Source organism: Papilio machaon, chromosome 8 (genome assembly GCF_912999745.1).
Source record: "Papilio machaon chromosome 8, ilPapMach1.1, whole genome shotgun sequence".
Taxonomy (NCBI): domain Eukaryota; kingdom Metazoa; phylum Arthropoda; class Insecta; order Lepidoptera; family Papilionidae; genus Papilio; species Papilio machaon.
The window spans coordinates 8,005,555-8,033,030 of record NC_059993.1 but is presented as its reverse complement, the minus strand read 5'-3'; the positions used below and the strand labels follow the sequence as shown (position 1 = coordinate 8,033,030).

The following is a 27,476-nucleotide window of genomic DNA, read 5'->3' as shown; positions in this document are numbered from 1 at the left end:
ATCATTTTTTTTTCTCGAACGTGATAAAGACGTTGAAAATGAACTTATTCCGAAGCTGAAATATTTATTCATAGTTCAAACCTGACTCTGACATTGGAAATAATAAATTAAAGTAATATTTTCATTTCAGTTTATTATTTAGAAATTAAATGAATATTAAATAATTAAAATTTAATAAATAAAAGTTGACTAGATTTATATACAAACTATAAATTGAATCAAAAAAAAAATTTGCGATAAAGTTTTCGATCTTAATTGTATATTATACTTTTTTACATTTCTACGAAGTGCAAAACATTTTTTTATTATTTATTTAATTTTATTAAAAAGCAAGCCAATAAATAAGTATAAATAGGAATGTGTATTAAATAATTTAGCAAGTTTTTTTAGCCACTGAATATTCTTTAAAACAAAGTTAGTCTTAGTTATGGCAGCGCTTTAAATAATAATAATACTTATTACTACAGTTGAATCAATTTAAAAGATCATATTTGACAGCTATCAGTTTTAGCTTTATAGGGAAATGAAGTCTAAAAAGGTCGAATGAAAACGATACGTACTTCAAGAACAATATCTTTTTGTATAATTATTTTAGATAACATACCAAATGTAAAAAGGAAAAGGATATACTGATGGAACATTGTAACGTCGTTCGAAGTTTATTAAAACAAATACGGAATAGAAATTTGAAAAAAGTTAAGCTATTGTACAGTTCTGATTTTTAAACAAATTAAATATTCCCGCCGTTACAAAGTAACGTCGTTGTATTTTGATGATGTGTCAAATGTGATCTATTAAATTGGAATATAACACTTTTTATACTAAGAAGGTAGAAAAAAATTGAACATCTTAATACTTGTGGATTTTCACTGCTACAACATTTACACAAAAATAATATTGTTGTCTATGTTTTTTCAAACATGAACACAATTTGTTTTTACAGGCGTTTCGTTGGGAAATCTCACAATTTGAAAATCATACGCCTCAGAAATACTAAACAAAAGAATCTGAACCCAGAAATTAGTAATTCGTTTCCATTTATCCAGTAATTTAGCTAAATCCAGTTTATCTTATAATAATAGTTATTGTTACTAATAAGATCGTAACAAACAAGGAAGACATTATCGAAGCAGATCCTCCGGGTTCTGCCACTAAAGTTTGTGCAGTTGTCGAAGATTCGGTGGTTGGCACGAACTGGAAAGTGATAAAGAATATATTAACTCGCGCAATCAGATTACTTTAAAGCCTTAGTGTGGATTTATGTGTGTTTCTGTGTGGGAGTAAATATTAGGCACAACTTTTCTATCACCCATAATTTTGATTTGGAATTTTAATAAGTAATTAAAAATGTGTCGATGGTACAACAAAAGTAGCATATCTTTAATAAATCTAAGCAAATGTTGACGGAAAAGAATATTATCATAAGCTTTAAATAAAAAATAACAGCAAATAACATTTACCTCAGTAGTTGAACGTACAAGTTCCTGTGGTCGAGGAGTTCCCGTCGGTATTCTGTACAAAAATCTGTTTTGTTCGCGCCTGAAAAAATGAACATATAACTGTTTTTATTCTATGTTTTTTATTCATCTTACTAATATTATAAATGCGAATGTATGGACGGATGGATGTTTGTTTGAAGATATCTCCGGAACAGCTCAGCAGATCTTTATGAAATTAAGCACAGATGTAGAAAATAGTCTGGAAGAATACATAGGCTACTTATTAATTTTATTTTTTTTAATTTCGCGCACACGGAGTCGCGGGAGACAGCTAGTATTTGATAAATACTGATTCAATTCGATTACTAAACTTTGAGACTTAGTCTTGTAGTAATTACATAAATACTAATTATATGTAACATTTTACGTGTTTTATTAAAACATGTTACTCACAATTTGTGTTCTGCGTTGATTTTCTCCTCCAATTCGCAACGATTTAGGCCTTCACTGCCGTAATTTAAATTTGATTCACTTTGAAGTACGTAGTAAAACGTTTCACGAAAATCTGGATTAATTCTGAAAACAATTATTTTTCTAGTTATTTAGAAATTATGAGTTCACACAGTTCAACTAGTATAACCGAAACGTAAACAAGCCTATTAATAAAAATTATAATTCAGCCAAGTATTTTTTAAATAAATTTAATTACCAATATAGAATTTTTTTATGCGTTTTTTATGAAAACAGATATTTATAGGTTACCAAAATAACTTGTACTGTACTTAGTGAATATAAGCGTTGGTTTTCGAAGATAAACTCAGTATTGAAGCTAAAATTACGAAATTATTTTTTTTATAGTTTTTTTACAATACCTCTGTTTCTCAAGATGTGCACGAGTCGTTTTCATGTAGTTCAAGCAAGGCTGATGTCTGAGGGTACAGGCAAAATCAACAATAATACTTCTGAAGAGTCGTACGTTCGGACGTTGTTCGCGGTTGTCTATAAGTCGTTTGTACAATGAGGCTACTTTTGAACGCATAAATTCCTGTTTTATAAAATATTTACTATTAATAAAAAAAATACAAGATACTTTAAGACTGAAGAAATTCTAATTTCGAACAAAATATTTATTATTTCAATTTCGAATCATGCAATTTTTCATAAAAATGATCTTAATTTTATATTATTCATAAATTGCAATATGGTTTTTTGTCGAATAACAAACAAAGGTCACGCACAAAGCAATATTAATATGAACTTCAATTGTTTTGGTATACAATGAACAAAATAAATAATACGGAGTACAGTCCAATGAAATTCCTATTAATGAAACATTCTATTGATTGAGTTGAGGTATTCCAGCTTTAATAATATTGATGTTGAAATATGAAACAGATATTGGTATAAAACTACTTTAGTTTTTTTTAATTTCGATGGGCAACTATTATTTGTGCTGAATTACCTGCCATTCTTGATACAAGGTCTTTGTCATATGACAATTAGCGCCATCTATCTTCAACAAATTGAAACCATCAACAGCAGCATCCCAAACTATATCGCTCAATTCTTCATTGAGATAATCCAAAACTGTCATCGCGATGTTTACGTCCAAATCTCCAGCGCTAAATAGCGCAAATACGTCGTTAACAATCTATTGAAAATAATAATTGTTTTAAAAAGAATTAAAAAGTCCATCGTCCTTTTTGTAAAAGCTCCATCTATTTTCAACCACAGCTGAATGTGGGAATAGTTGCCAAATTCATACATCAGATGGCGGTAGTACGGTGACAACTCTAAAAACTTTTATAAAAGATTTTACGCTTATAACTTTAAAGTTTCGTGGTTTTTACTGAAATACTATTCGTAAAAACGGGATTCTTACCATAATTAAGCTGAAGAAGGGCTCGATCCCGATAGGCTCGAATACATGAGTGTTTAGCCAATTATAAATATAAATTTACAAATAAGTTGTTTGCAGTCCTGATATTTCAGCACAGTTGCATGCATAATAATAGTACATGAGCTCAAAAAGAGTAATCGCGGTAAGAATCCATTTACTTAGGAACAAAATTTAAGCTTATTAGTGGTACAGCTTTTGGTTACTCTACGCCAGAGCTTAAAACATACCTGAGCTCTGTTCAATTCGTCAATAGCAAGATGGTCTTCCTTTAATGTTTTCGCAATAAGTCTCCACGTGTAAGTATCATAGTTGACACGATAATATCCTGAAATTAATAAAAAATATTAACAAAAACGTCTCCATAAGGAAAAGAAAATAACATAAAGGTATGAAGGGAAATATAGCTCTGCACCATTAAGGCAAGCTCTGATAGGTACTTTTATTAAATTAGCAGGATTTTTGTTGAGAGAAATGAAAAATATAACACATGTTGTTCTTATAGTTTCTGCTTCTGACTCAAGTCGGGATTTTACACATAAACGCATGAACTCATGCAACGGTTCCACAAATAGACCGCAGATTATTTCCACCTCGGCCAAGGATTATGACACACCCGGCGTCACTACTTTGAGGTCAGATTCAAGAGCGTTCTCTTCTTAGAATATTGTGTGTAAACAAACAAAATATTCGCATTCATAATATTCATATCAACCATATTTTTTCCTCAATTTTTTAATGATTTCATTCAAGTATTACTCAGAAACATTAATTTAAATCAATAAATAAAAACATGTTCTAAAACTTTTTTTATACTCCTATACAGTATTTAAGTAAGTTATCTATATATCTCATTTATATTTAACTAGCTTTTACCCGCGACTCCGTCCGCGCGGAATAAAAAAAATGCATACAAAATAAAAATAAAGTTCCTATGTCCGTTTCCTAGTTCTAAGCTACCTCCCCATCAATTTTCAGCTAAATCAGTTCGACCAATCTTGAGTTATAAATAGTGTAACTAACACGACTTTCTTTTATATATATAGACTAGCTTTTACCCGCGACTCCGTCCTATGTCCGTCTCCTAGTTCTAAGCTACCTCCCCATCAATTTTCAGCTAAATCAGTTCGACCGATCTTGAGTTATAATTAGACATTTGTAAAGTTTCGAAAATTATTGAAATGGGAGATAGATCATGTACGATAAAGGTACCAAACATTGAAGGAAAATTACCAGAGGCATTCCTGTTAAGTATTATCCAGCCGCCATCCAGATTCTCTCCGAAGGAATACGTCTGCATACCGATGGTGAATCGAGGCTGGTAGCAGTTGAAGCAATTCTCATTGTTTTGCATTATATATGAAATTGGGATCAAATAGTTTGAATCCACCCGATTGAGGTTTGTGAAGCTAAATTGTCTCTGGAATTAAAAAAAAAAGTTAACCATAAATGATATAAAAATAATAGCTGTGAACTATTAAAATAAATTCGCATCTTCTTTATGATCAAAGGAAACAGCAGAAGACGTGACACATAATATCTGGTAAATCATTAAGGCCACAAACACATCGTTAGTGTACTAAAAAGTTGTACACGATGAATAAAGAGCTACAATATTTTTCTAAGTGTTAAACCAGAAAGTTATATTACTAACCTTGGGTTTCTTAGACCAAAATCCCTGTATAAAATATATCGTCGTCCCTGTCATTGTCTTTGACAAATACAGAGTTAGTAATATGTTTTGAACGGTGAATTTGGTCTCAGAACTTCACAACTTCTAAATTATAGAATTTGAATTACCTGCTTAAGAAGAATTACATTTGGATTCCTATCTCTGAGAACCTGTACGTTAATAATAGGATATCCAGCCTGATGAAACCACGACTTTAGGACCCTGGATGCAGTTGAACCGTTAAAGAACTGATGAAGACATTCCACCGTGTCTTGATCCAAATTTATCATGAAGTCTTCCAAAGATATGTATTTCCCTCTCCTGTATATTTAATTAAAGATATAGCAATAACAATGAACAAAATATTTGTCCTTAAGATAAGGGCAAGATCGCAACGAAGAGACAATTTGTTACATTTCAAAATTCAGATGAGGATAAAAGGTTAAAAAATAAAAGCTAATACGGAAAATACATCATTTGTACAAAGAACAGTCGCACAAAAATAAAACGTAAATTCGCAATGAAATATTTATCTTCTTGTTTAGTGTAAAGATTGTGCACATTTAGAGCAGCGTACTTCTCGCTTATCAAATGATCTTGACCTATATATTGCTCAACTCTCATAACTTATTAATACGAAGTAAATCTTTAGAATTAAACAACATACTTACTCTTGTAAAATTATAAATATTTTAGGTGTAAAAATTAATCAAACGTACCTTGAATTGATGTATCTTACTAACGCCTTATGAAACTTTTCCGATCCAAGCCAATTCTCGACCATCCATAATATTGATGCGGTCTTCATTGTCACGAGGCTTTTGTACCTTGAAGGTATTTCGATAGCCAGTGTTCTGTTGAAAGTTGCCAACGCTGGCGTACTGTGGTACCAATCCACTAACATCGCCTTGTGCTTCATCTCGACGCCGTATTTACCTATTGTTGAACTTTGTCCTAAACTTTGATCTTCGTGATTGTACTGAAATATTTAAAAGCACAAAATTTTTATTAAATTGACCGTCCGGTTAATTTTCCTTCGTCCGCAAAGCTACAGCGGTATGGAATTGGATATCGGTCTTTTTGGAACATTAACCATGAAAAATCAAGCAATTGAATTGTGTATTCGATTGGTATAGAAATTATCTTCATAATTCTGAATTTATTATTCAAAAAGATGTTGTTTTCAACTGTGTGTATACGTTACCTGAGCTAACAAATAATATGCTAAATATGTAGCAACTCCTTCTTTGAACCATTCCTCTTTCCACCTCGTCCTCTCGGGCTCACCGGGATTGCCGAGCCATATCCTGCTCAGCTGCTGTGCTAGTTCAAATTTCATCAGCTCCATCTGTTTTATACTGGTCACCTGAGGTATGTACATAAGTCTGTTGTCTCTAAAGCAAGCAATAGTATTTGATTAGTTACTTTTTCTTAAGTGCGGATTGATTGGTGATTTGCTAATGGTAATGTTAATGAGGATATTCTTTTCATCACTGTCATGAAAGGTTTTGCTGGTACTTCATATTAATGAACTAGTAAATTTAAAACAGTGCTTAGTCGACATTAATATTTACATGTTTTAATATAACTAGAAAGATGAATTTTCTATGACATTGCACACATTTGATTCTTTCTCATATTTCCTTACTTAATTTCATTTATTTATCACTGAAATAATTAATAACTTCTATTACAATTAATCACATTTTACAGACATCGTTGAGACAGATTAATGTTTGCATTTATATGCTTTCACTAACATCTTAAAGAATTATCGAGGTCAACAGTACCAAGGCTAGTGGTAACGTAAGCATCAATGTTTTGTTTTAAAATTTCTGCTCGCAATGTTTATTTTGGAAGAGCAAATTTTTCAGAATAACACTCCAGATGAATAGGAAACATTGTTGCAAATATTTCTGTAGAATATTCGCGTAATTAGTTTTTCCCTTATTATGTCTAGCAATGTTTGATTAATAAATCATTTTTGACATTACTCGTAGAAATCCGCTTCTATATTTCACTTATCGGACAGATGGATGGAATATACTAAATGGCGATATGTTACAAAGCAGTAACGACTGATGACTGAACATTAAAATGCGATCAGGTAATAGAACCATAAATATCCAAAGCATTAATCAAAAGCACTTATAAAACAAATGAATTACACACTTACCCATTGGTTAAGAGATTCCAACTTCCTATCTCGTATCCATTAAGGATGGATGGTACAGCCACTAAATTGATCGGGCCGTACACAAGCGGTCGATTGACGGTTGCGTACTCATGGATAAGATTTATAATTGACTCCCCGAATTGGAGTATGTAATTATAGTTCTGTAGTGTAGATATTGGAGCCCAAACGATTAATGTGTCATTTGTTTTTGTGGCTACGACTCGGCGATTACCGAAATTCGAATGATGGAAACCGACTTGGTACAACGCAACTTGTGGTGATGGTATATATTCGTATATTTGGTAGTCGTTACTAGCCCTGTAATAATAAAAAATAATCTATTATAAGATATCTGTACATCATTAAAAAAGAAAGTACACTTCTTGGAATAGTAATAATTTGTAATTGCCTCAATCATATAACCTTTAGAAGTCTAATCGGCAGATATTTCAATTTTCTCTAAGGCTTAATATAGACACAAGTTCTGAGAATTAGAAAAAGTTGGCGACTTTCCCTGATTATAATTGTACTCAACGTATAAAGGTATGGTCATACTGTTGGAGTACTGGCTGAAATAAATAGTGCAATAAAAGAATTATTTACCATCTTTAAGTGATATTTCTAAATTAAAATATCTTTCAATAGTTTTTGATCATTTAAATGTGCTTATTTCCACCACAATATGCTTGTCTTAAATTAATTCTTCATAATTGTTTTAATTTTACTGTCATCAAAATCTCAAAGTTCAAAAATTACTCCTAAATCTTTTTTTTCGTCACAGGTTTTAATAAAGTTTTTTTTTTATCTTTATACATTTCAAAGAGTATTTTTCCATTGTGTACCACATACAAGCTTCGCTCACAGTCTGTCAGTGTTCGTACACAGTCCATTAAACCATATTAGGTAAGTGATCGAGTGGTCACTGGGAATGGTGTCAATTATTGTGGTTTCTTTGCGTCCGGTCGCTCAGTATCTCCAAACACCCGGACGGTAGATCAATTTGTTAGATGAAGAAAAACTAATATGGAAGTGACGTCCGGAATTTATTGTCTTAATTATTATGTCAGGAAGTCTTAAGTTAAGTTTTATCAGAATAAGGGGGGGAAACGATCAGCGATTCGCCTAAAGCTAAGTGATCAAACACCTCAACAATACCACGGGTACCGTAGATGCATTACCAGCCATTGAGGAAGCAGTACGCCCTTTTCTAGTTACTATGTACGAGTGAAATTGCTTAGACGGAAATTAATTTAATTTGGAACATTAACTGAAGTAATTTTTCCTGTTTTTAATCTTAAATAGTATTTATAATAATGAATAAGTTAGGCGATAAGCATGTGGAATCAGATATAAGTATTCTAGTATTTAGGTTACCCGACTTTGTTTCTATTCATTTAAAAAACCCACTACAAAACACTTGACTAGCTATTTCATATTGTATTCAACAGATGACATTTCAACCACACACCGCAAAATATAATAGATCAAATAATACCGTTTCAATTGACGTTAAAAGCAATTTAAATGCAACAATGTTCTATTATCATACTATATCCTACTTTTGAATAAACTACAGAAAGTCTCCTAATTTGAAGAATACGTTGTCATCATCAGCTCTCTATACGTCCCCACTACGAGCTTAGAGCCTACCCTAAGTCAACTTAGTTGACTAGGTCATAGTCAACTACGCTGGCCAAGTACGAGTTGGTTGACTTCACACATACTCGTATCTTTTGAATTTCTTCGATGATATGTGCGTTGTGATGAAACTTGCATTACGATGTTTTCCTTCATTGTAAGAAGGTCGGATAAATTTAGATATGTAGATCGATAATCAAAAAACACATTGGTACACGGCGGTATTCGAACCCAAGATCTGCAGATTACAAGTCAAGTGCTTAACCCCTGAGTCACTGACGCTCTTGAAGAGAATACTTCCGCATTTATGCATCTAAATCTTAAGTTAGTTACTAAAATCGTTTATCTCTGTTGTTGTACAGATACATAGTGAGAACCCAAGTTTAGCTTCAATACATAGAATTAGAAATGTAAATAAAATAATACAATTATTGGGCACACAATATTGAAAAATGAACTTACGTGTAATGACGTTGCTCTTGAGATATTACCAAACTGGTGTTTGAGTTTTGTATATCTATTCTAGATGGCGGCAGATAGACTTTGAATTTGAAGACAGCCTCGAAGCGCGGGTTGTCGAAGCAGGGGAAGAAGTATTTCGCCTTGTTCGGTGACAAACGTGTTGTGTACAAATATCTGGAAGAAAGTTACCTTATCAAATAAATATATCGTAGTAGACGGCGCGTAAAGTTTAGGCAACAAATAAGGTTTTATTTGGTCATGGACATCGTGTTAATTTTAACAAAGTATTGAAAATATTTTTTAGACAAACTGCATTCGTTAACCGTATCTGGTATGTTTATCTGTGTACACTACGTTCTATGTACAACGTCTCCCGATATGGAGCACGAGACAAACTGGTCGCCCACGCGGATGTCACAAGGCCGTCTTAGAGCCAGCGACGCACGACTAATGTGCACTTCAATTGTACACAAAGAATCCGTTCGATTAAAAGAGAGATCCATAGCAACTCTTTAGGTATGCCGAGTTGTTCGAACTTGAGGACAAAGATACCAGATAAAGGGTTTGATTGTACGATTGTATTTCGCGTAATGATATTAAAGAAAAAAAAGCAAAAGCTCTATGTGCTTGACTATTAATGCAGGTTATACCCGCTTTCGAATGACGGCTTAGGTAGGCCTCATCGCCTTTTATAGTACAAAAAAGTTCCTATACATAGACGATATTGTTTGCCTATATGGTTATATTGAAAGTTACTAACGATCCAAACGAGATCCAAAATTATTTGTTCCATTCATACATGGTTACAATTTTTTATACTTGATTTCGTTCATTGTCAAGAATGTGTTTGCTATATTTAGACATGATCGATCGCTTTTAATTAGAGCCATTATGTTATTTCCCCCATTTGTTCCCATTAACAAGTCAATGTTTACCTCAAACATTAGCAATTCGTTGCCTAGGCAACGTAAGAAATGGGCCTAGCACGAATATTTGCGATAAGCACCTTCGTATCGTCAACGTCAATTATATCAAAATCATTATGAGATTTTTGGTGTACTTTACACCCGATAGAATTGCTACACAAATTTTAATATGAAGCATCTAAAAAAATATGTTTGGACCACCAAATAATATTTTTATCATTGTTCTCTAATGCTTAGTGAAACAAAGTACAATTCATAGCTAAAAGAGTTTTAAATAGACTTCGTTTGTTGTCCAAAGTCCTTACAAGAAAAAAATAGTCTAAACATTATGAATATGTGACATTTGAATGTAATAAAGGGAGAGGTTATTGTTGAATGAAGCTAACGAGCCGTAATATTAGGGCTATAAACTAACTCCCACTGCGTCTTGATGACAGGAAGCAATTTAATGAAGGTTATATTTGTTTACAAAGTACTAATTCCTTTTTTGTAAACATTTATAACTAGCTTTTACCCGCGACTCCGTCCGCGCGGAATAAAAAATAGAAAACGGGGTAAAAATTATCCCATGTCCGTTTCCTGGTTCTAAGCTACCTGCCCACCAATTTTCAGTCAAATCAGTTCGACCGATCTTGAGTTATAAATGGTGTAACTAACATGACTTCCTTTCATATATATAGATATGAAACTGTTTTTTTCTGTAACAGCTTGCAAATTCGAATACATTTGTGATAGACGACATATGTATATAATGCAGTTTTTTGTCTGTATAAAAATCTTTTTTTTAAGTCGTGCGAATTCCATCAGTTTTCAGTACTTTATTCACCTTGAATTTGTTAGTTTATGCTGTAATGGGATTACGTAAGTCGCAACAATTGCAGTTGACATTCATGTTCAGTAGAACACATCACAGATGTACACATCTACAATGAACACTATACAAAATCTTCTGAAGATATACCATTCAATTGATACTATTGCCTCGTATAAACATAGATAAGAGATATATAAGCACTTAATTAAATTTTTTGGCTATAAGTCTTCTCTCAGTTATTTCTATTTATTTATTCACTAGCTGACGCCAGTAACTCCGCGCAGTATTTAAAAAAACCCAATTAGTAGCCTGTGTTCTTCCAGACTATATTCTACATCAATACAAAATTTCAGCGAGATCCATGCAGCCGTTCTGGAGATACCTTCAAATATCCATCCATCCATCTAAACATTCGCATTTATAATATTAGTAATATAGTAAGATTTAGCTTTATATATTATTTATAAAATTATTATAATCCGTGTATGGATCCCTGCCGGGTAAAAGCCTCCTCCAACTTTGTCCAGTGTGTCGGTCGCTCAGTCATTTCTATACGAAGGCATATTTTCGGTATAGAATGATAGAAATACGATGTTTTGATTACAATACAATATAAGTAAATAATTAATAACAAACTAGAAGGCTATCACCCACGTTAGTTAAATATTCCATAATTTTAAAGCATCTATTGCGTTTATTTCAATTTTAAATCTAGGAAGTGTTGTAAAACTCGCCCCCGCTCAAACCTATAACAATGTGGGTGAACAAGGTGAACTTCGTCTTCATAGGTATGTATTTTAAAAATTTATTATTTTTTCATATAAAATACAAATTAACTATAATAATAGATATCAAGGGAACAAAAGCTTAAATTTTTCTACACAAAACACGCTCTAAGACTAAAAAAGTTTATTTGTTTACAATTACTTTGAACATTGTTCTATCGTTGGGTTTTAAATTATTGTATGGATGGATATCAAAGTCGCATGCGCATACAAACAGAAGATATAGTTATCTTTAGCCTCATTGTCATAACACGATGAGGTATATTTAATTCATAAACACTGCGGTTGCGTTGGCCATTCATAATTTAAAATTATAAGGAAGAGTAAAATTGATTTAGCATAATACAACGTTATTAAACCGTCATTTGATGAATATTTAAATGTATTATTACACTAAGACTTAAAAGTTCTGACATTAATGTCTGGATTGTTTACTGTTCGGATATTTAAACAGCGCCTGACGCGAGACTCGAATCGAGTCACAAATTTAGCAATCAGTGTCCCTTGAATAGTGTAGTCTAATTGTACCTATGTAGAAACCCTACAAGAGATGGTAAAAATGAGAGGTCTAGTCTACAGTAATATGGAACCGATAAACAGAGAGACAGGACAAAATTTACTGGAACACATTTTTTATTCGACATTCGATAAAAACTAAATATTTTTCTGTAAATATATGAAAAGATTTGAACTCAGTTAATGATTTAATTACATACATATTTGAGAAATCTTACTAATATTATTAATGCGAATGTTTAGATGGATGGATGGATATTTGAAGTTATCTCCGGAACGACTCAACGGATCTTAATGAAATTTCGCGCAGATATTGAACATCGTCTAAAAGAACACATAGGCTACTTAGTACGTTTTTTTTTAAATTTCACGCATGGTACCGGAGGCCTAATTTTAGTCCTCTTTCCCTACCCACCCCTTTCTTATTAGAAAAGGATGGGAAGGGAAATTGGATTTGGCGGAAGAGGGGACGCATAGGAAAGAGAAATATCCCCTTTCTGTGCGTCCCCTTCTCCGTTGATTAAAGGTAGGCAACGCATCTGCATTTGCGGATGTCTATGGGCAACGGTCGCCTCGCTATTGCAGCGAATCCAGGTGGCCGTTTGCTCGTTAGCCACCTTCTGATATAAAAAAAAAGATGGAGTTAAAAATAATATGTTACTTACTTGGTAGTACCGTCTTCATTATAATCCAATATAAATATTCCATCGCTTTCTTTCTTCAAACGTTTATTAAATGACATTTTTAATAAATATTGAGTCTTATGTACATTATACTGTTTTAAAGAATCATCTAAATAAATGTACAGTTTGCCTCTGACTTTGTCGACTTCGTAAGGTCTATGTTTGTTTACCAAATCCAAATCTCCGTTGAGCACTTTGATAGAATCACGCCTTATATCCAAATCTCTAGCATCCATTTCTATGACTCTAACATTCGGTGCATTTGCTATTATAGTCACCACTATGTTGCAATCGTAATACGAATCACCAGTTTTAAAAAAATAAGGTATTATTGTTAATTCATATTGCACAGGATACACTGTATAGTTTAAACATTCTTCGTCTACGAAACTTCCTTTGATTGTTGTACAAAAAATTAAAAAGAAAAAAATGGAAAGGAACATCTTTATTTTTTATTTCGATCTCAAGTTATAGACACGTCCTCGCGCGCCGCGCGTAATACTGCGTTTTGTATTTTGCACTGGCCATTGCCTTGGCGCCAAAAGTGACCAGCGTAATAAGACCTCCCCTGCCTCCTTTTTAGCGCTCATTTAAAAACCAATTTTCGGTACCACAGAACGGTAACACGTCCCTTCATTATATGGTTATATTTAGACGTAAACTTATGTACAAATATGTAAGTTTAGCGATTTTTTTTGTTTTAATAACTGGCTGGTTTTACTTTGTTTCTTTTTTGTTTCAATTTACTTTTTATGCGCCTAATGTGGATAACAAGATAAGATTTTTGTTGTCATAAATTAAGCCGTGACATAATAGAACTCTACCATAACGAATAAGGGCGGACACGGCGTAGACAAGACGAAGGGCTTGTAAAGTATTCGTAAGGTTATGAGGGTACTCGAACTTTTGTTTTGGGAAAACAGTTCAACGTTACACTATTTATCAAACCTAAGTTACTTTAAACACATTAAATTTATGTAAAATGAATCAACTGATATATTTAAGGAAAGAAATAATTTTACTTTTTCCTTTTTATTCCATTTCTTCAAAGACCATCGAGTTCATGTTAACAACCAAAAAAACCGATCTAAAGTTTAAGTTCTTTTTTACTCCATCTATTACTTAGTAATTGAAATACTATTCATATCGAATCGATCTTAAAGATAGATTATTGGGTTCGGCGGTTGGAATGTAATATTTCGTCATGATATGTTTGCTCGTAAGAACGGATATCAACGGCGGTTGTACTTTTACACAACACGCAGAAATTCCATGTCAGTGAAAATTGAAACAACTTTAAAAATAAAATTAAATATATTACTAATCTATTTGTTTAGTGGAGTGGGATCTCTTTTATTCAAAATCATAAAAGCAAGTTAATAATAATAATTAATAGATACTTATTTATGTACAAATATTATCAAAAATAACATGTTTGTTTATTAATTTACACTTAAGTCTATTAAATTACATAATATTTTTAATAAAACCTTAATAATGAAGTAAATTTAAATCTGCATTAAACACCGTAGTATTCATTATTTGTGTTGGAACGTTAAAAACTAGAGTACACTTGCCCCCCCGCTACCAACATAAACGCATTAAAAGATTCTTAAAATTTAGCATACATAGAGAACATAACACCAGTTAATATAATACCGAAGGAAGCATTGATAGTTGTTCCAAGACTCTTAAGACTCTTCATAATATCGGCTTTATGTTTGTCAGCCCAGGCGACAGTCTCGCGAGCTTTGCCCAAACCCCTTCGTGCCGTGGTCACCGCCTGTTCGCTGCATTGACTGCACGAATTCAACCAATCCTCGAACTGTGACAGAGATTACAACTTACATAATAAATGTCAAAAAAAACACACAACTGTCGATTTAAAAAAAAAACAAAGATTTTAAAATAAATCCGCAATAGAGCAGAATCTGAAATTTTACGCCTGCTAGTCGCCAGCTCTGTTTGGGAGGAATATATTAAAATTAAATCTATATATATATATAAAAGAATGTCGTGTTAGTTACACTATTTATAACTCAAGATCGGTCTAACTGATTTAGCTGAAAATTGATGGGGAGGTAGCTTAGAACTAGGAGACGGACATAGGAACTTTTTCAATCTTGTGTGCATTTTTTTTATTCCGCGCGGACGGAGTCGCGGTTAAAAGCTAGTATAATATAAACTAAATAATTATAGCTACATAATTTAATGAGGAATCTAACACACATTCTTTATCTAACACTTAGGAAGTATTACGAATAATGATATCGTATAATTTTTTGCAAAAGTTCCTCTCGAGAATCTCTAAAAATAGCGTAAATAGGTCAAATGAGTCGTATGAATCGAGAAGCTAAAAATGACTGTGTTGGCAAGGTCACGAACAAATTTACAATACGGTAATGGCGAACTGCCAGTGTACATAACTGTTTAATAAATGTCATATTAGCAACAACATTGACCTTGTAACCTAGTGATTAGAGTACCAAGTTGTTTGTAGGTCATCAATTCAATTCTTAAAACATGCAAAAGATTTGTAAGGTTATGCGAATCACTATTTTTTGTTTCAGTAAATTGTCTGAGAGATTAAGTTCTGTGCTATTAAATGCTTATTATATTTATCTCTTAGAAATTGTGAGTAGGTTACCTTTAAACCATAACTAGATAAGAAGCTGTCTTTGAAAGTTTAAAAAATATTTTTTGTGCTTTGGTATTTTTTTTTAATTTCATAAAAATACGCATAACATAACAAATAACAAGCGTTGTCGCGTTTAACGCGAATTTGCTTTTATTGACCTTCTCACTAATTGCTTTGTCACTGTGACCTGAATGGCCGGCCCTCAAACACCGCAGGGTGTTACGCATACATTCATTAAGAGCGCTTTGCTATTGTTTGACAAAGTGTTCCAACAAGGAATCCGCTAACTTTTGAAATCGAACTCTTCTACAAATATAAGGGTTACGAAAACAAAGACCTAATTAGCTGGCAAAAACAGTTCTGTTTTAATCACAAACAATAAAAATTCCAGTTGAATGTTATCACATAACAAATTTTCGATAAATAATTTGATTGGTGCGTCTTTAGATGGGCTTTGTTTTTGAATTAGATATTTTGTCATCTCGTATTAAATTTGGTTCTTACCTTCGTAAATTCGTCGGCAGTACGCAAGCTTGTGGCAATAGTGGACAACACTGAGTCTATTGATGTTGTGTATCTGTGAAAGAAATCAAATCAGGTTGTACTCTATTTAATAAAAAAATATTTGAGTAAAGATCAAGCGATGCATTTCCGACAGAATACTCACATTTCATTCCAGAGCGTGAAATTCTGTTGCAAAGCTTCAAGTACAACAGGCACGTTCTTGTAGTTAGACAGAACGCTCGACAAGGGGACTGTCAAGTCTTGTATCCTTATAGGACTGTCTTCTACTTGCATGGAAACTAAAAATCTGTTTAATAATATTGAACATTATAAAGTAAAACGTTGAATTCCATATAAATCAGTCATTAAATAATTAAACAATAGATGAACGCTTTCTGTTACTATTTTTTGTACGAATTCAAATTATTTTACTTAAAATAAAAGATAATTAACGGCCTAGTTATTGCACAGATATAGTACAACAACTGAACAAAATCCTTCACAAGTTCGTTAACAAAATGTTACCTATTAAGCTGAGTCTTATCAGTTGTACAGCCAAGAATCTCGCCAATCGTCCTGGCTTCATTGGCCACATTGTGGGTGGACATGCGTCGCCACAAGAAGTCGTAATCATCAGCGTTGCCATATCGTAGCCCGGTGCAGTAAGCAGCGACTCTGAGACTAGGAGATATCCTGAAATATAATGAAACCCTATATTAATATCATTCAAAATAATTTTGAATAATTAATCAAATACTAAGACTTTCTATTTAGTTAGACCTTGCAATACTTACTCTGTTCCGTTCTCTTTGAGTCTCTTAAATAATCCAAGACTATAATCCACGCATCCTTGGTGTCCCAACTTGCAAGCGAATTCTGTTACTTGAGCGCGATTTCTTAGGGTTACAAAATCGTCCGACGCTCTATCTTCGTAGCCGATTTTGTTAATAATGTTATCTATTAGCTGTAGTCCATAATCCTGAAATCCGATTATAACATCAAAAAAATGGATTTCGTTGGTAACTTTGGAGCTGATGCCTTTTGAAGCTGATGCCTTAATTTGTAATGTACTTACTTCAATGATTTCTAAAGCATCCGATCCTAGATAGAAAGATCGCAATTTATTGAAACCCCGGATTGCAGCATTCCAGACCGAATAATGTGTTTCATCGGATAAAAATTCCAGCACCTCGTACAGAAGTTCAAATTTCACTTCGTCAGCGTAAAGAAAAGCGAATAAATCATTGATTATCTGAAATATGAAATTCATACACGTTTTTGTATTGTACTACAATATTTTTACCTAATTTCTTAGTATTTTTAAGGGTTTAAACTAATATGTTATTAAATGACATGAGTATTTAAAATTATTTTTCTTATTGTATTTCGCTTTTGTTTTTTTTTTCTATTTTTAGCCGACTTCAAAAAGAAGGAGGTTATCAATTCGACTGTATTTTTTTTTTATGTGTGTTACCGCGATACTCCGCCCCTGGTGGTCCGATTTTGATGAAAAATATTTTAATCGAAAGGAAGTGCTTGCAGGTGGGTCCCATTTTTTTTTTTTTTTTTTTAAATAACTAGAAGACTAGTAGATTTTGAATATAGCTTCAAAATTTGTTGCGAAAATTAGGGACATTTTTGCTTTCAGCGCTTACGTAGGCTAAACTATAGGACCTACATAAAAATGATGTATGGCGAATTGTAGCTCTTTAAATGTGCTAAATAAAAGTCCGCGATAGCATATATCTATCTTTTATAGTTTTCTCACAATAACCATTTTTTTCTTCAGAAACATCAATTAAATTCATGCCCTATTTCCGACGCTATTATTCGAGTTCAGTATTAACCCTTATGTAAATAAACATGTTCATTATCAAGAGAATTTAATGTAGATTATATTTGCAATGGAAACTATATCATTCTGTCTAATAGTTTAGGAGATATCGTAAGAATAAAATTACGCGGAAACGAAAAATGCTACACGAAAAGCACAATTTTGCTTTCTGGGCTTACGTAGGTCAAACTATATGACTTACATAAAAATGATGTATGGAGTAATTGTAGATCCTTAAATTTGCTAAATAAAAGTCCTGGGTGGCATATATCTATCATCTATGGATGTCTCACAAAAACCATGTTATTGTGAACAAACTTCGATTAAAATGCACACGAAAAACAGCATCGTAAGCTTACGGCGCTATTATATTATATTCGATATGAATCCTTATCCAAATAAATATGTTTGATGGCTAGAGTATTAAATGCAGATTACATTAGCATTTAAACTATGTAATTCTGATCAATAGTTTGGGAGATATTAAATAATTAAAAACTACGCGCATTCGAAAAATGCTAGTGCGGCGCGCGGCTGGACAAAATTAAAGGCACGCTACGATGTATTAGTTCGGTAATTTTCAATTTGTATACCGATTTTGATAATTATTTCATTGTTTAAAGGATAAGTGGTTATCTGCTGCATTCTAAATTAGTTTTTGAATTGAAGTACACACATATCAAATAGGAAAGTCCTTTTCTTTATTTGTCTTATTTATGTCTTTATATGTATTAAGGAAATTTGTAATTGAACTTCAAATTCACTAAAAATTGTGAAATAAAACAAAAATTTTAAGAAAAAAAAAATAGCCGACTTAAAAAAAAAAACAATCTCAAACAAAATGCACTCAAAAGTAACCTAAAAAAACCAATTTCAAACAAAATGCACTAAAAAGTAACATAAAAAAACAATTTCAAACAAAATGCACTCAAAAGTAACATAAAAAAACAATTTCAAACAAAATGCACTAAAAAGAAACAAAATAATGTCATGAAAACTCTCTAAACTCTAGTAGTTAGTAGTAGGGGCTCAGTTTTCCGCAACTCCACGACAAGCGCGTATTTTGCGTGTCTCTAAACTCTAAAGAAAGTTCTCTTCTTTCTTGTAACATGTCTATATTGTATAATTATTGTTATTTTGGAGTCGGTTTCGGCCTAAGTAGGGACATAAACGTAAGTATGTCTAATACATCTCAAATATAAAATGTCACCTATTTACTTCGGCCGACACCGACTGCGAAATAACAATAATTATACAATATAGACATGTTACAAGAAAGAAGAGAACTTTCTTTAGAGTTTAGAGACACGCAAAATACGCGCTTGTCGTGGAGTTGCGGAAAACTGAGCCCCTACTACTAACTACTAGAGTTTAGAGAGTTTTCATGACATTATTTTGTTTCTTTTTAGTGCATTTTGTTTGAAATTGTTTTTTTATGTTACTTTTGAGTGCATTTTGTTTGAAATTGTTTTTTTATGTTACTTTTTAGTGCATTTTGTTTGAAATTGGTTTTTTTAGGTTACTTTTGAGTGCATTTTATATGCCCTTTCCATCTGCCGTTGATCACCTATATATATGTATGTATGTATTATATCTGGTAAGTGTATTTGTAAGTGAATATCTCACCTTAGCTCTGTTTAGATGATCAATCTTTTCCCGATCATTGCCTTTCAGAGCAGCAGCGATCAATCTCCAAGATTCCATGTCATAGTTCACCCTGTATAAACCTAAAAAAATGGTATTTAGAACGAATTCTTGAACATTTAATAAAAGATTCCCATAGTTGTAATAAAGAAAGAGTTCTAAAATTCACAGAATAATAGAAACCGAATTTCTAAAACAAAATGCCTCAAGTATAGTTTCATATCTCAAAAGTAGTCATTGATGTTCTAATGTCACACTTTCTTACCTGTTTCTTGTAAATTAAAAATAACCCAATGTTTATCTGTAGTTTTAACCTGTACATCAATAGTCTCTGTTTTATTATGCATTATAAACGATGGTTTAGTATTTTTGAAGTTCGGTTGCAGACCAGTAGTTAATGTTATTGGTATCTTGTACAATTCATCTGATTCAATCGAAGAGTTGATGAAGAAACGTTTCTGTGAATTAACATAACATAGTTGAGGTAATAAGAACAATTTGAAAATCAAAACGAAGAAGGCATATTCAAGATAAAATAAAGGTTTATGAGCCTATTAAAAAGGTGGTCATCTTATTCAACAATAAAAACTATAAATTATTAATATAATAATTGGCAGAAGTTAATTCCTTAGAAGTACTAACTTGCGTTAAAGTAATTTTATTCTCCTCGTAGTTGACATCAACATGTAGCACTGGATGGCCTGATTTTGATATCCAAGAACTCATAACACTTGTTATATCAGTTTCTGGATATGCCGATAACGAGTTGTAAGTCACAACTGCATTATGTAGACTCGTGTACAATCTATCAGGATAACCAACGTCAAATTCGCTGCAATTTAAATATTCAATATATATATTATAGCTTATTATCTATCTATCTTATATATAAAAGAAAGTCGTGTTAGTTACACTATTTATAACTCAAGAACTGCTGAATCGATTTAACTGAAAATTGGCGGGCAGGTAGCTTAGAACTAGGAGACGGACATAGGAAACTTTTTATCCTGTGTGCATTTTTTTAATTCCGCGCGGACGGAGTCGCGGGTAAAAGCTAGTTCAATATACATATAAAATTTTGTTTTCTTTTAAAATTTCGATGTCAATTCCTGAGTAATATTTCTGAAAGAATTGGTAATGAATAAACTAAAATGAAGGCCTTATTTACTTTTCTTTCCCTTACCACTCTTTTCTTATAAGTTATGGATAAAAAGGGGAAATGGGTTTGACGGTCTGTTTCTGTGTGTCCTCTTTTCTATGGGTAGTAGAGAGTAGAAGTAAAAATCTAAAGATATCAAAACTTATTTGATAACTTACTTGGTTCTCAGATAATCGTTCAAACCAAATTTAAAAGCGTCGTCTCCAATTAGATGGTGCATCATTCTGATAACAGATCCAGCCTTTTGGTACGTTACTGTGCCAAAATGTCCGCTAATTTCGGCGGGTGAGTTAACTTCATTGTTAGTGATAGCGGGAGCCTCGGGAGAATCGTCTGCTTCGTAAGCGGAATACACTGATCCAGTCACAAGCATGTCACCTGCTCCTACAGCTGGTTCGATCTGTTGAAATTCCGGAAAAAGATTACTATTGTCATTTTGTTATTGATCAAATCCATAAAAGTATTCGAGAAATGCTTTTTAAATATTTATAATTTAGATGGAGAACTGAAATCGTTAGGTTATATAATACTAGCTGTCGCCCGCGACTCCGTCCGCGCGCAGTTAAGAAATGGGGGGGGGTTATGAAAAATAGATGTTGGCCGATTCTCAGACCTACTGAATATGCTCACAAAATTTCATGAGAATCGGTCAAGCTGTTTCGGAGGAGTACGGGAACGAAAACTGTGACACGAGAATTTTATATATTAGATTGATGCAAAGCGAATACAGTTTGTTGATGATGATGATGATGATGATGAATACAGTTTACTACGTCCTCACAATAATTTAAGATTTGTCTTGATATCTTACCAATTCGGTAATGTAGTCCTGGAAATAATTAGCGAATCCTTCATTAAGCCAAGTGTTACTCCACCAATGGCATGTGACAAGGTTGCCGAACCACATGTGTGTTGTTTCGTGAGCAATTATCTGAGCTACCCTGTACTTGTAATGTGGAGTTGAAACTTCCGGCACGTACAAGAGTAAAGCTTCTCTGGAATATAAATAATTTAGTCACCGACTGTTTTTTTTTAATTTCCTTGGTTGGGGAATTAATTATAGTACCTGTATTTCACTAAACCCCAGTTCTCCATAGCACCTGAACTAAAATCTGGCAACGCGACATGATCCAATCCTATTTGGCTGTTAGTGGAATAATAGTCGATTCCGAAATAATTTCCCAGGGCATTTACAACCCTTAGTCCAAAGTCAAAAGCATAGTCAGATTGATTCTTAGCTTCTGGTCTAGTGTACACACCAAATTCATTCGATCCGTTCATATTCACTGTTGCCTCAAACTCCGAAATAAGGAACGCAACCAAGTATGTTGACATTTTAGGAGACGGATAAAACTGTTCCCGCACGTAGCCATTTGGTCTAAAAAGAATTATTCTCTTAACATATGTATTTTGGGAAGAAAAAATAAAAATAAAATAGCGAACCATAATATCGCAATAATTGTTGAGTAATTAATAGCAGAAAATATTTTCTTCGAAAAGCCTATTTAAAAAAATCATCATTAGCATTGTGAAAACGTATTCTTACAGATCGATACTACTTTGTAATTTTGTATTAGCCCGTGTTTGTTTGTAGCTGGCAGGCCTGTCAATGGTCAATGTGAAAACAGCTTTCAACGACGGTTCGTCGAAGCATGGGAAAACTTTCCTGCCGTGCGTTGGCTCAAACTGAGTTGCACCCAACCATCTGAAACGTAAGATATTATTACGAGCATAGTTATAGTCAGTTTATACACTTTTTTCAATAATGTAAAATGTACGATTGTGGTAAATTTTTTTAGAAGCCCTAAGTAAAGAAGAAGACCTTATCGATAAAGAATTCTCACAGATTTAGTGGCAATTTCGAAACTGTTAAAACTATTCCTTTAGAATAGGTGTATTCACTTAAATCACCCTGATACAAAAACATACTTTTTTAAAAAGATACAAGCAGAATGTAGAATAGTAGAATCGAGAAGTAAAAAAGATGCTATAAGAGAGGGAGGACTGGCAATTGCTCCAAAGACAAGGATGCCATGGTCCTTAAATTTCCAACAGAATATCATAAGATAATTTAGGTTTATTTACAGAACAATCAGAGATAAGCTTTTGCTATTTTTTTTATTTAAAACTGTATTAATAAGAAATAGAGATTTTCAATTCTTATCATACGGTATTTTGTGCAATACAATTGATGTACTTGTATTGAAGCTGTACAAAAATCCCCAAGATAAGTTGTTGATTTAGCAAGACTCGATCGTATTATCTGCTTGTTTGTTCACGCTTCTTCACATTGTCATAAACAGATAACATAGTGTGCGGATTACTTTAAGTGGTCTATTGCTTTATCTCTTTTATGTTATGAATGTACTCGACTGTCAATTTTGCTAGTAATATGCTATATGTTGTGCTATCTGACGTATTTTGAAATATAGTAAAGTGTTTTTCCCTTTTTACTTCATCTAGTTGGTTCTAACTCTATGTTACCTAGACATTTTGTGGCATCTTTCTATCGAAAAGACTTGAGAAATGAACCTATAATTAAGAGGTAAAATTGAAACAAGATCCTTCTGAAACTATGCTAAAATGCCATCATGATTTTATTTATATATTACAAGGTGGCAAATGAGCAAGCGGCCACATGAATTCGCCGAAATGGCGAAGCGACCTCTGCCCATAGACATTCGCAATTGCAGATTCGTTGCCTATCCTCAATCGACGAAGGAGGAGACGCACAAAAAGAGAATATTTAACCTTCCTATGCATCTCCTCCATCCAATCCACCTCCCCTTCCCATCCTTTCCTTATAAGAAGAGGGTGGGAAGGGAAAGAGGACTAAGATTAGGCCTAATAATTGCGCCGTTTATCTTTTAGATCTAACTTCATCCACAATTAAAGCCCATTGAAATAAAATCACACAATCCTTGCATAATAATAATAAATATACTTATCATACTTACTTTTTGACTCCATTTTGGTAATAATAATTTCTATAAAATCCTTTCAAATCTTTTCTTATTGGACCGACGTAAACTATCTTCAAATTGTATACAATATTAGTTTGCAATTCATTTTCTAAATTTATAAGTGCAAATGTATATTTCTCATCAAATTGCAGATCATTAACTGAATTCAATGCTCCACCAGTTATAGTTATATTTGCTACAGAAAATTTCAAATCCTCCGAATGTAGTTTTATTTGAGTAATATTTGCTGCTGTTGTAAATTTAATATTAACTTCTCCATCAAAGGTGAATGCTCTATCATCAGCCGTGTCAAAATATGGTGTTATTAAGACAGAGTACTCTGATGGTGTTATGGTAGTGTTCAGTCTATAATTTGTATCACAAAATACATTCTCAAATGTGAAACTAAGTAACACTATCTTTATAATGTATCGAAGCATTGCTGAAAAAAATACATTTGATTGATATGATAGCAATAATTAAAGAATCACTGCCATACTCAGAAAAGTTAAATGATTATTAAAGTAGTCCTTTATTGTAGATTTAATAGAAGAAATCTTCACTAACGGAAGTATTGCATGAATTAAGTGTAACAGTAAAAGTTGGTAAATGAAATATAACACGTAAGTTTAATTTAGTTGAAGAGCAACGCGACTAATTTGCAAAAGTGCACTCTACAAAATAATTGGACCCATTTACATAAGTCGGCTAATGATGAAAGATCTTCCATTATTTCCAATATGTGAAATTCGAAATAATTTTTATCCACATGACATAGTAAAATGATTTTTAAAATTAATTATTGTGCAAAATTATGATCTACAGTAGCGCTCAAAAGTATTTTGACAACATAAATTTTTTAAATATTTTTTTTAAAATAAAAGCCCATCGGAAAATGTCTTGAGTATAATGTAGAGTAGTGTAACTGCGACTATTTAACCATATCAAATTACAACTTGTTTGTTTACACGCCGCGCCGCCAAACGTATTAGACTTACCGTGAGCTCAAAAGTATTTTGACACGCATTTGACTAGACAAACTCTCGCAGATTACTTGTTCCTTAGTTTTTATTTTTACGTAAATTTACTTTTTCTGGTTACTTCAATATGTCTAAGTGCAAGGAATATTCTAGTGATTTCAAAAAAGCCGTTATAAATGCATTAAAACAAGGATTGAAACAAACAGAAGTTGCTCGTTTGTTTAAAGTGTCTCGACAATTAGTTAGCTTATGGAATAAAGTTTATAACAAACGAAAAACCGTCGAAAGTAAGCCTCGAACAGGCCGTCCAAGAAAAACTTCTTTTTACATCGATCATATTATAAAAAAGTTATCAGCAAATGATATACGGATGTCCGCTGTAATGATAAAAAATGAATTAAAAGAAAAATATAACGTTGATATTCATGTTTCTACTGTCAAAAAACGCTTAAAGGTCCTAGGGTTACATGGCCGAAGACCGGCTAAAAAACCTTTAATATCGAAAAAAATAGGAAGTCTCGTCTTGAGTTCGCGAAACGGCATATATCGTGGTCAAGTTTAGAGTGGTCTAAAGTTTTATGGAGTGACGAAAGTAAATTTAATTTAATGTCATCTGATGGTATCAAGTACATTCGGCGTCCAGTAAACAAAAAATATGATTATCGGTATCAAATACCCACAGTTAAACATGGAGGTGGTAGTGTTATGGTTTGGGGATGTTTTTCACGGTCTGGAGTTGGACCATTAGTTCGAATAGAAGGAAAAATGGATCGGTTCATGTATGCAAAAATATTAAAGTCTCAGATGTTACCATATGCTAAACATCACATGTCAGCTAAGTGGTATTTTCAACAAGACAATGATCCCAAACACAGATCAAAACATATTAGTGACTTATTAAATCGTGAAAAAGTTAAAGTTCTTAAGTGGCCAAGTCAAAGTCCCGACTTGAATCCAATTGAAAATCTCTGGGAAGAATTAAAACGTAGAGTAAAAACGCAAAATTATTCAAATAAAAACGTTTTGTTTGAAACTCTAAAAAATGAGTGGGATAAAATTCCAATAAGTCGATTACAGAAATTAATCGACTCAATGCCGGAGCGATGCAAGGCTGTTATAAAGGCCAAGGGATATGCTACTAAATACTAACATATTTTTTACTGTAAATTATAATTATGCATTAAATTAATGTTTTTTCAAAAATGTCAAAATACTTTTGAGCCACCATTTTCCTAATATATAAAAAAATTAAACTTTTTTTTATTACGAATAAGGACCACTTTGACACCATTTTGAAGTTTATTCAAAAAGTGATAAAAAAATAAATAAATGATTATTGTGTTTCATATTTATTTTTAATTAAACTATTAAATGTATTTGTCAAAATACTTTTGAGCGCTACTGTAGATAATAATCTCAGATTTAATTTCTTTATCTTTATGTTATGTTTTTAAAGTTATAAAATAAATTCTCCGTTGTTTTCTTAGCTAAGCCCCTTTGTACAAAGATATCACGCGCTAAACGTTTCTTGAGTCTCTTGCACCAAACTGCTAGATAAAAATTGTAAGTAATGTAGTTACGTAGTTAACAATTTTTAACTTAATTAATTAGGTTAAAATCTCAGCCTAAAACAGCCTAAAAACTTGTACGAAAACATACTGCAATCGTACGAGTTCCGAGAATTAGTTCCCAAAAACTTTACAAAAAATGTTATTGTACAGCATGTTTCTTTGTTGTTTTAACAGCGAGTTCCCAAAATAGTAAATTATGATTAACTTAACGTACATTGAAAGTCGTTGGACGCGAAAGGCGGAGGACCGCGTACTGTGGAAGGCATTGGGAAAGGCCTATGCCCAGCAGTGGGAAGATAAAGGCTGTTGATAATGAAACGTAAATTTCCTACATACTGTATAACATATAATCATTAATAATAATAATAATAATAACTACTTTATTGTAACACTCATATACACAATTAAGTGGAAGCCTTGGTTCCTGAACTAGGGCAAAGCCCTGTGTTTCAGGAGCCAATCCCTTCCCCCATTATCATCATCATTAAATTAATTTTACATTTAGTGATAAAAGAAAAGAAAACAATCATTTATGATTTTCAAAACAAAACAAAAATAAAAAAAAATAAATTATTATCGATTTTTTTTTTTTGCATACGTGTGTTTTAGATTGGTGCGTGTGTGTGTGTGCGTGTGCGTGTGTGTTGTGTATGTTTTAGTGTGCGTGTGTGTGGGAATGTTGGTGTGTGAATGTATCCCTATGAATATGTCAGATGTGCGTATAACTATAGATAGATAGATAACAATAGATAAATTAGCAACTAGTTACTACTACTAGTACTACTACTATTAGTTACTACTACTACTACTATTAGTGTGAATAATTCGCACAAGTATTTGTATTCACAAATTCGTATGTTATTAATGATCTTGCTTTTTTTTAAAAAAAAATAATGAACATACCTGACGTGTTAACTTCGACAGTTTATTATGTCTACTATTCATTTATGTCATCCTCATCGCATTAAATGTTTGATAAGATACATCTCAAGTATTTGCTTATCAAGGAGTCGTTGATAAACACCACCTTGTGTCAAGAGAAATTTTTCAGAAGATTCACTTTATGTGTGTTGTAGTGGTCTGATCAGAATAATGTTTATAACTCTCGAAAGGCAATGCAAATATCTGCAAAGACGATTGTCACAAATAATTTATATTCGTTCTTGAACTACGGA

The 27,476-nt window shown here is 32.7% G+C and overlaps 2 protein-coding genes across 2 annotated transcripts; both read right to left on the bottom strand.

The window, feature by feature from the left end:
* Nucleotides 1–946: 946 nt before the first annotated feature.
* LOC106720086 (aminopeptidase N) lies at nt 947–13,598 on the bottom strand. The gene is made up of 14 exons (XM_045679093.1): nt 13,511–13,598; nt 12,991–13,402; nt 9,285–9,458; nt 7,185–7,502; nt 6,213–6,402; nt 5,728–5,987; nt 5,137–5,329; nt 4,570–4,756; nt 3,567–3,664; nt 2,902–3,090; nt 2,312–2,484; nt 1,893–2,015; nt 1,461–1,539; nt 947–1,194 (listed from the first exon to the last, which is right to left on the bottom strand). Exons 1-14 carry the CDS (start codon nt 13,596–13,598, stop codon nt 1,066–1,068), a joined length of 2,613 nt encoding a protein of 870 aa, XP_045535049.1. The 3' UTR covers nt 947–1,065.
* Nucleotides 13,599–14,498: 900 nt separating this feature from the next.
* On the bottom strand, nt 14,499–27,276 carry LOC106720388 (membrane alanyl aminopeptidase). Its single transcript, XM_014515070.2, has 15 exons — nt 27,205–27,276; nt 23,745–24,192; nt 22,334–22,492; nt 21,854–22,165; nt 21,599–21,782; nt 20,946–21,187; nt 20,271–20,460; nt 19,894–20,086; nt 19,611–19,711; nt 17,226–17,402; nt 16,945–17,129; nt 16,676–16,843; nt 16,314–16,457; nt 16,151–16,223; nt 14,499–14,833 (listed from the first exon to the last, which is right to left on the bottom strand). The coding sequence occupies exons 2-15, from the start codon at nt 24,188–24,190 to the stop codon at nt 14,621–14,623; spliced, it is 2,787 nt and encodes a 928-aa protein (XP_014370556.2). The 5' UTR covers nt 24,191–24,192; nt 27,205–27,276; the 3' UTR covers nt 14,499–14,620.
* Between the last annotated feature and the right edge of the window lie 200 nt (nt 27,277–27,476).

Bases quoted from the DNA above. Each gene is read 5' to 3' on its own strand.
- LOC106720086 (XM_045679093.1), bottom strand. From the start codon at position 13,598: ATGAGCGCTAAAAAGGAGGCAGGGGAGGTCTTATTACGCTGGTCACTT. The intron at 4,757-5,136 runs GTAATTCAAATT...TTTTAATTCCAG, and splicing joins ATGTAATTCTTCTTAAGCAG to AGACAATTTAGCTTCACAAA. The intron at 3,091-3,566 runs GTATGTTTTAAG...TATTTTCAATAG, and splicing joins ACGAATTGAACAGAGCTCAG to ATTGTTAACGACGTATTTGC.
- LOC106720388 (XM_014515070.2), bottom strand. From the start codon at position 24,190: ATGCTTCGATACATTATAAAGATAGTGTTACTTAGTTTCACATTTGAG. The intron at 21,783-21,853 runs GTACTATAATTA...TTTATATTCCAG, and splicing joins TGGGGTTTAGTGAAATACAG to AGAAGCTTTACTCTTGTACG. The intron at 16,224-16,313 runs GTGAGTATTCTG...TTTCTTTCACAG, and splicing joins TTCACGCTCTGGAATGAAAT to ATACACAACATCAATAGACT.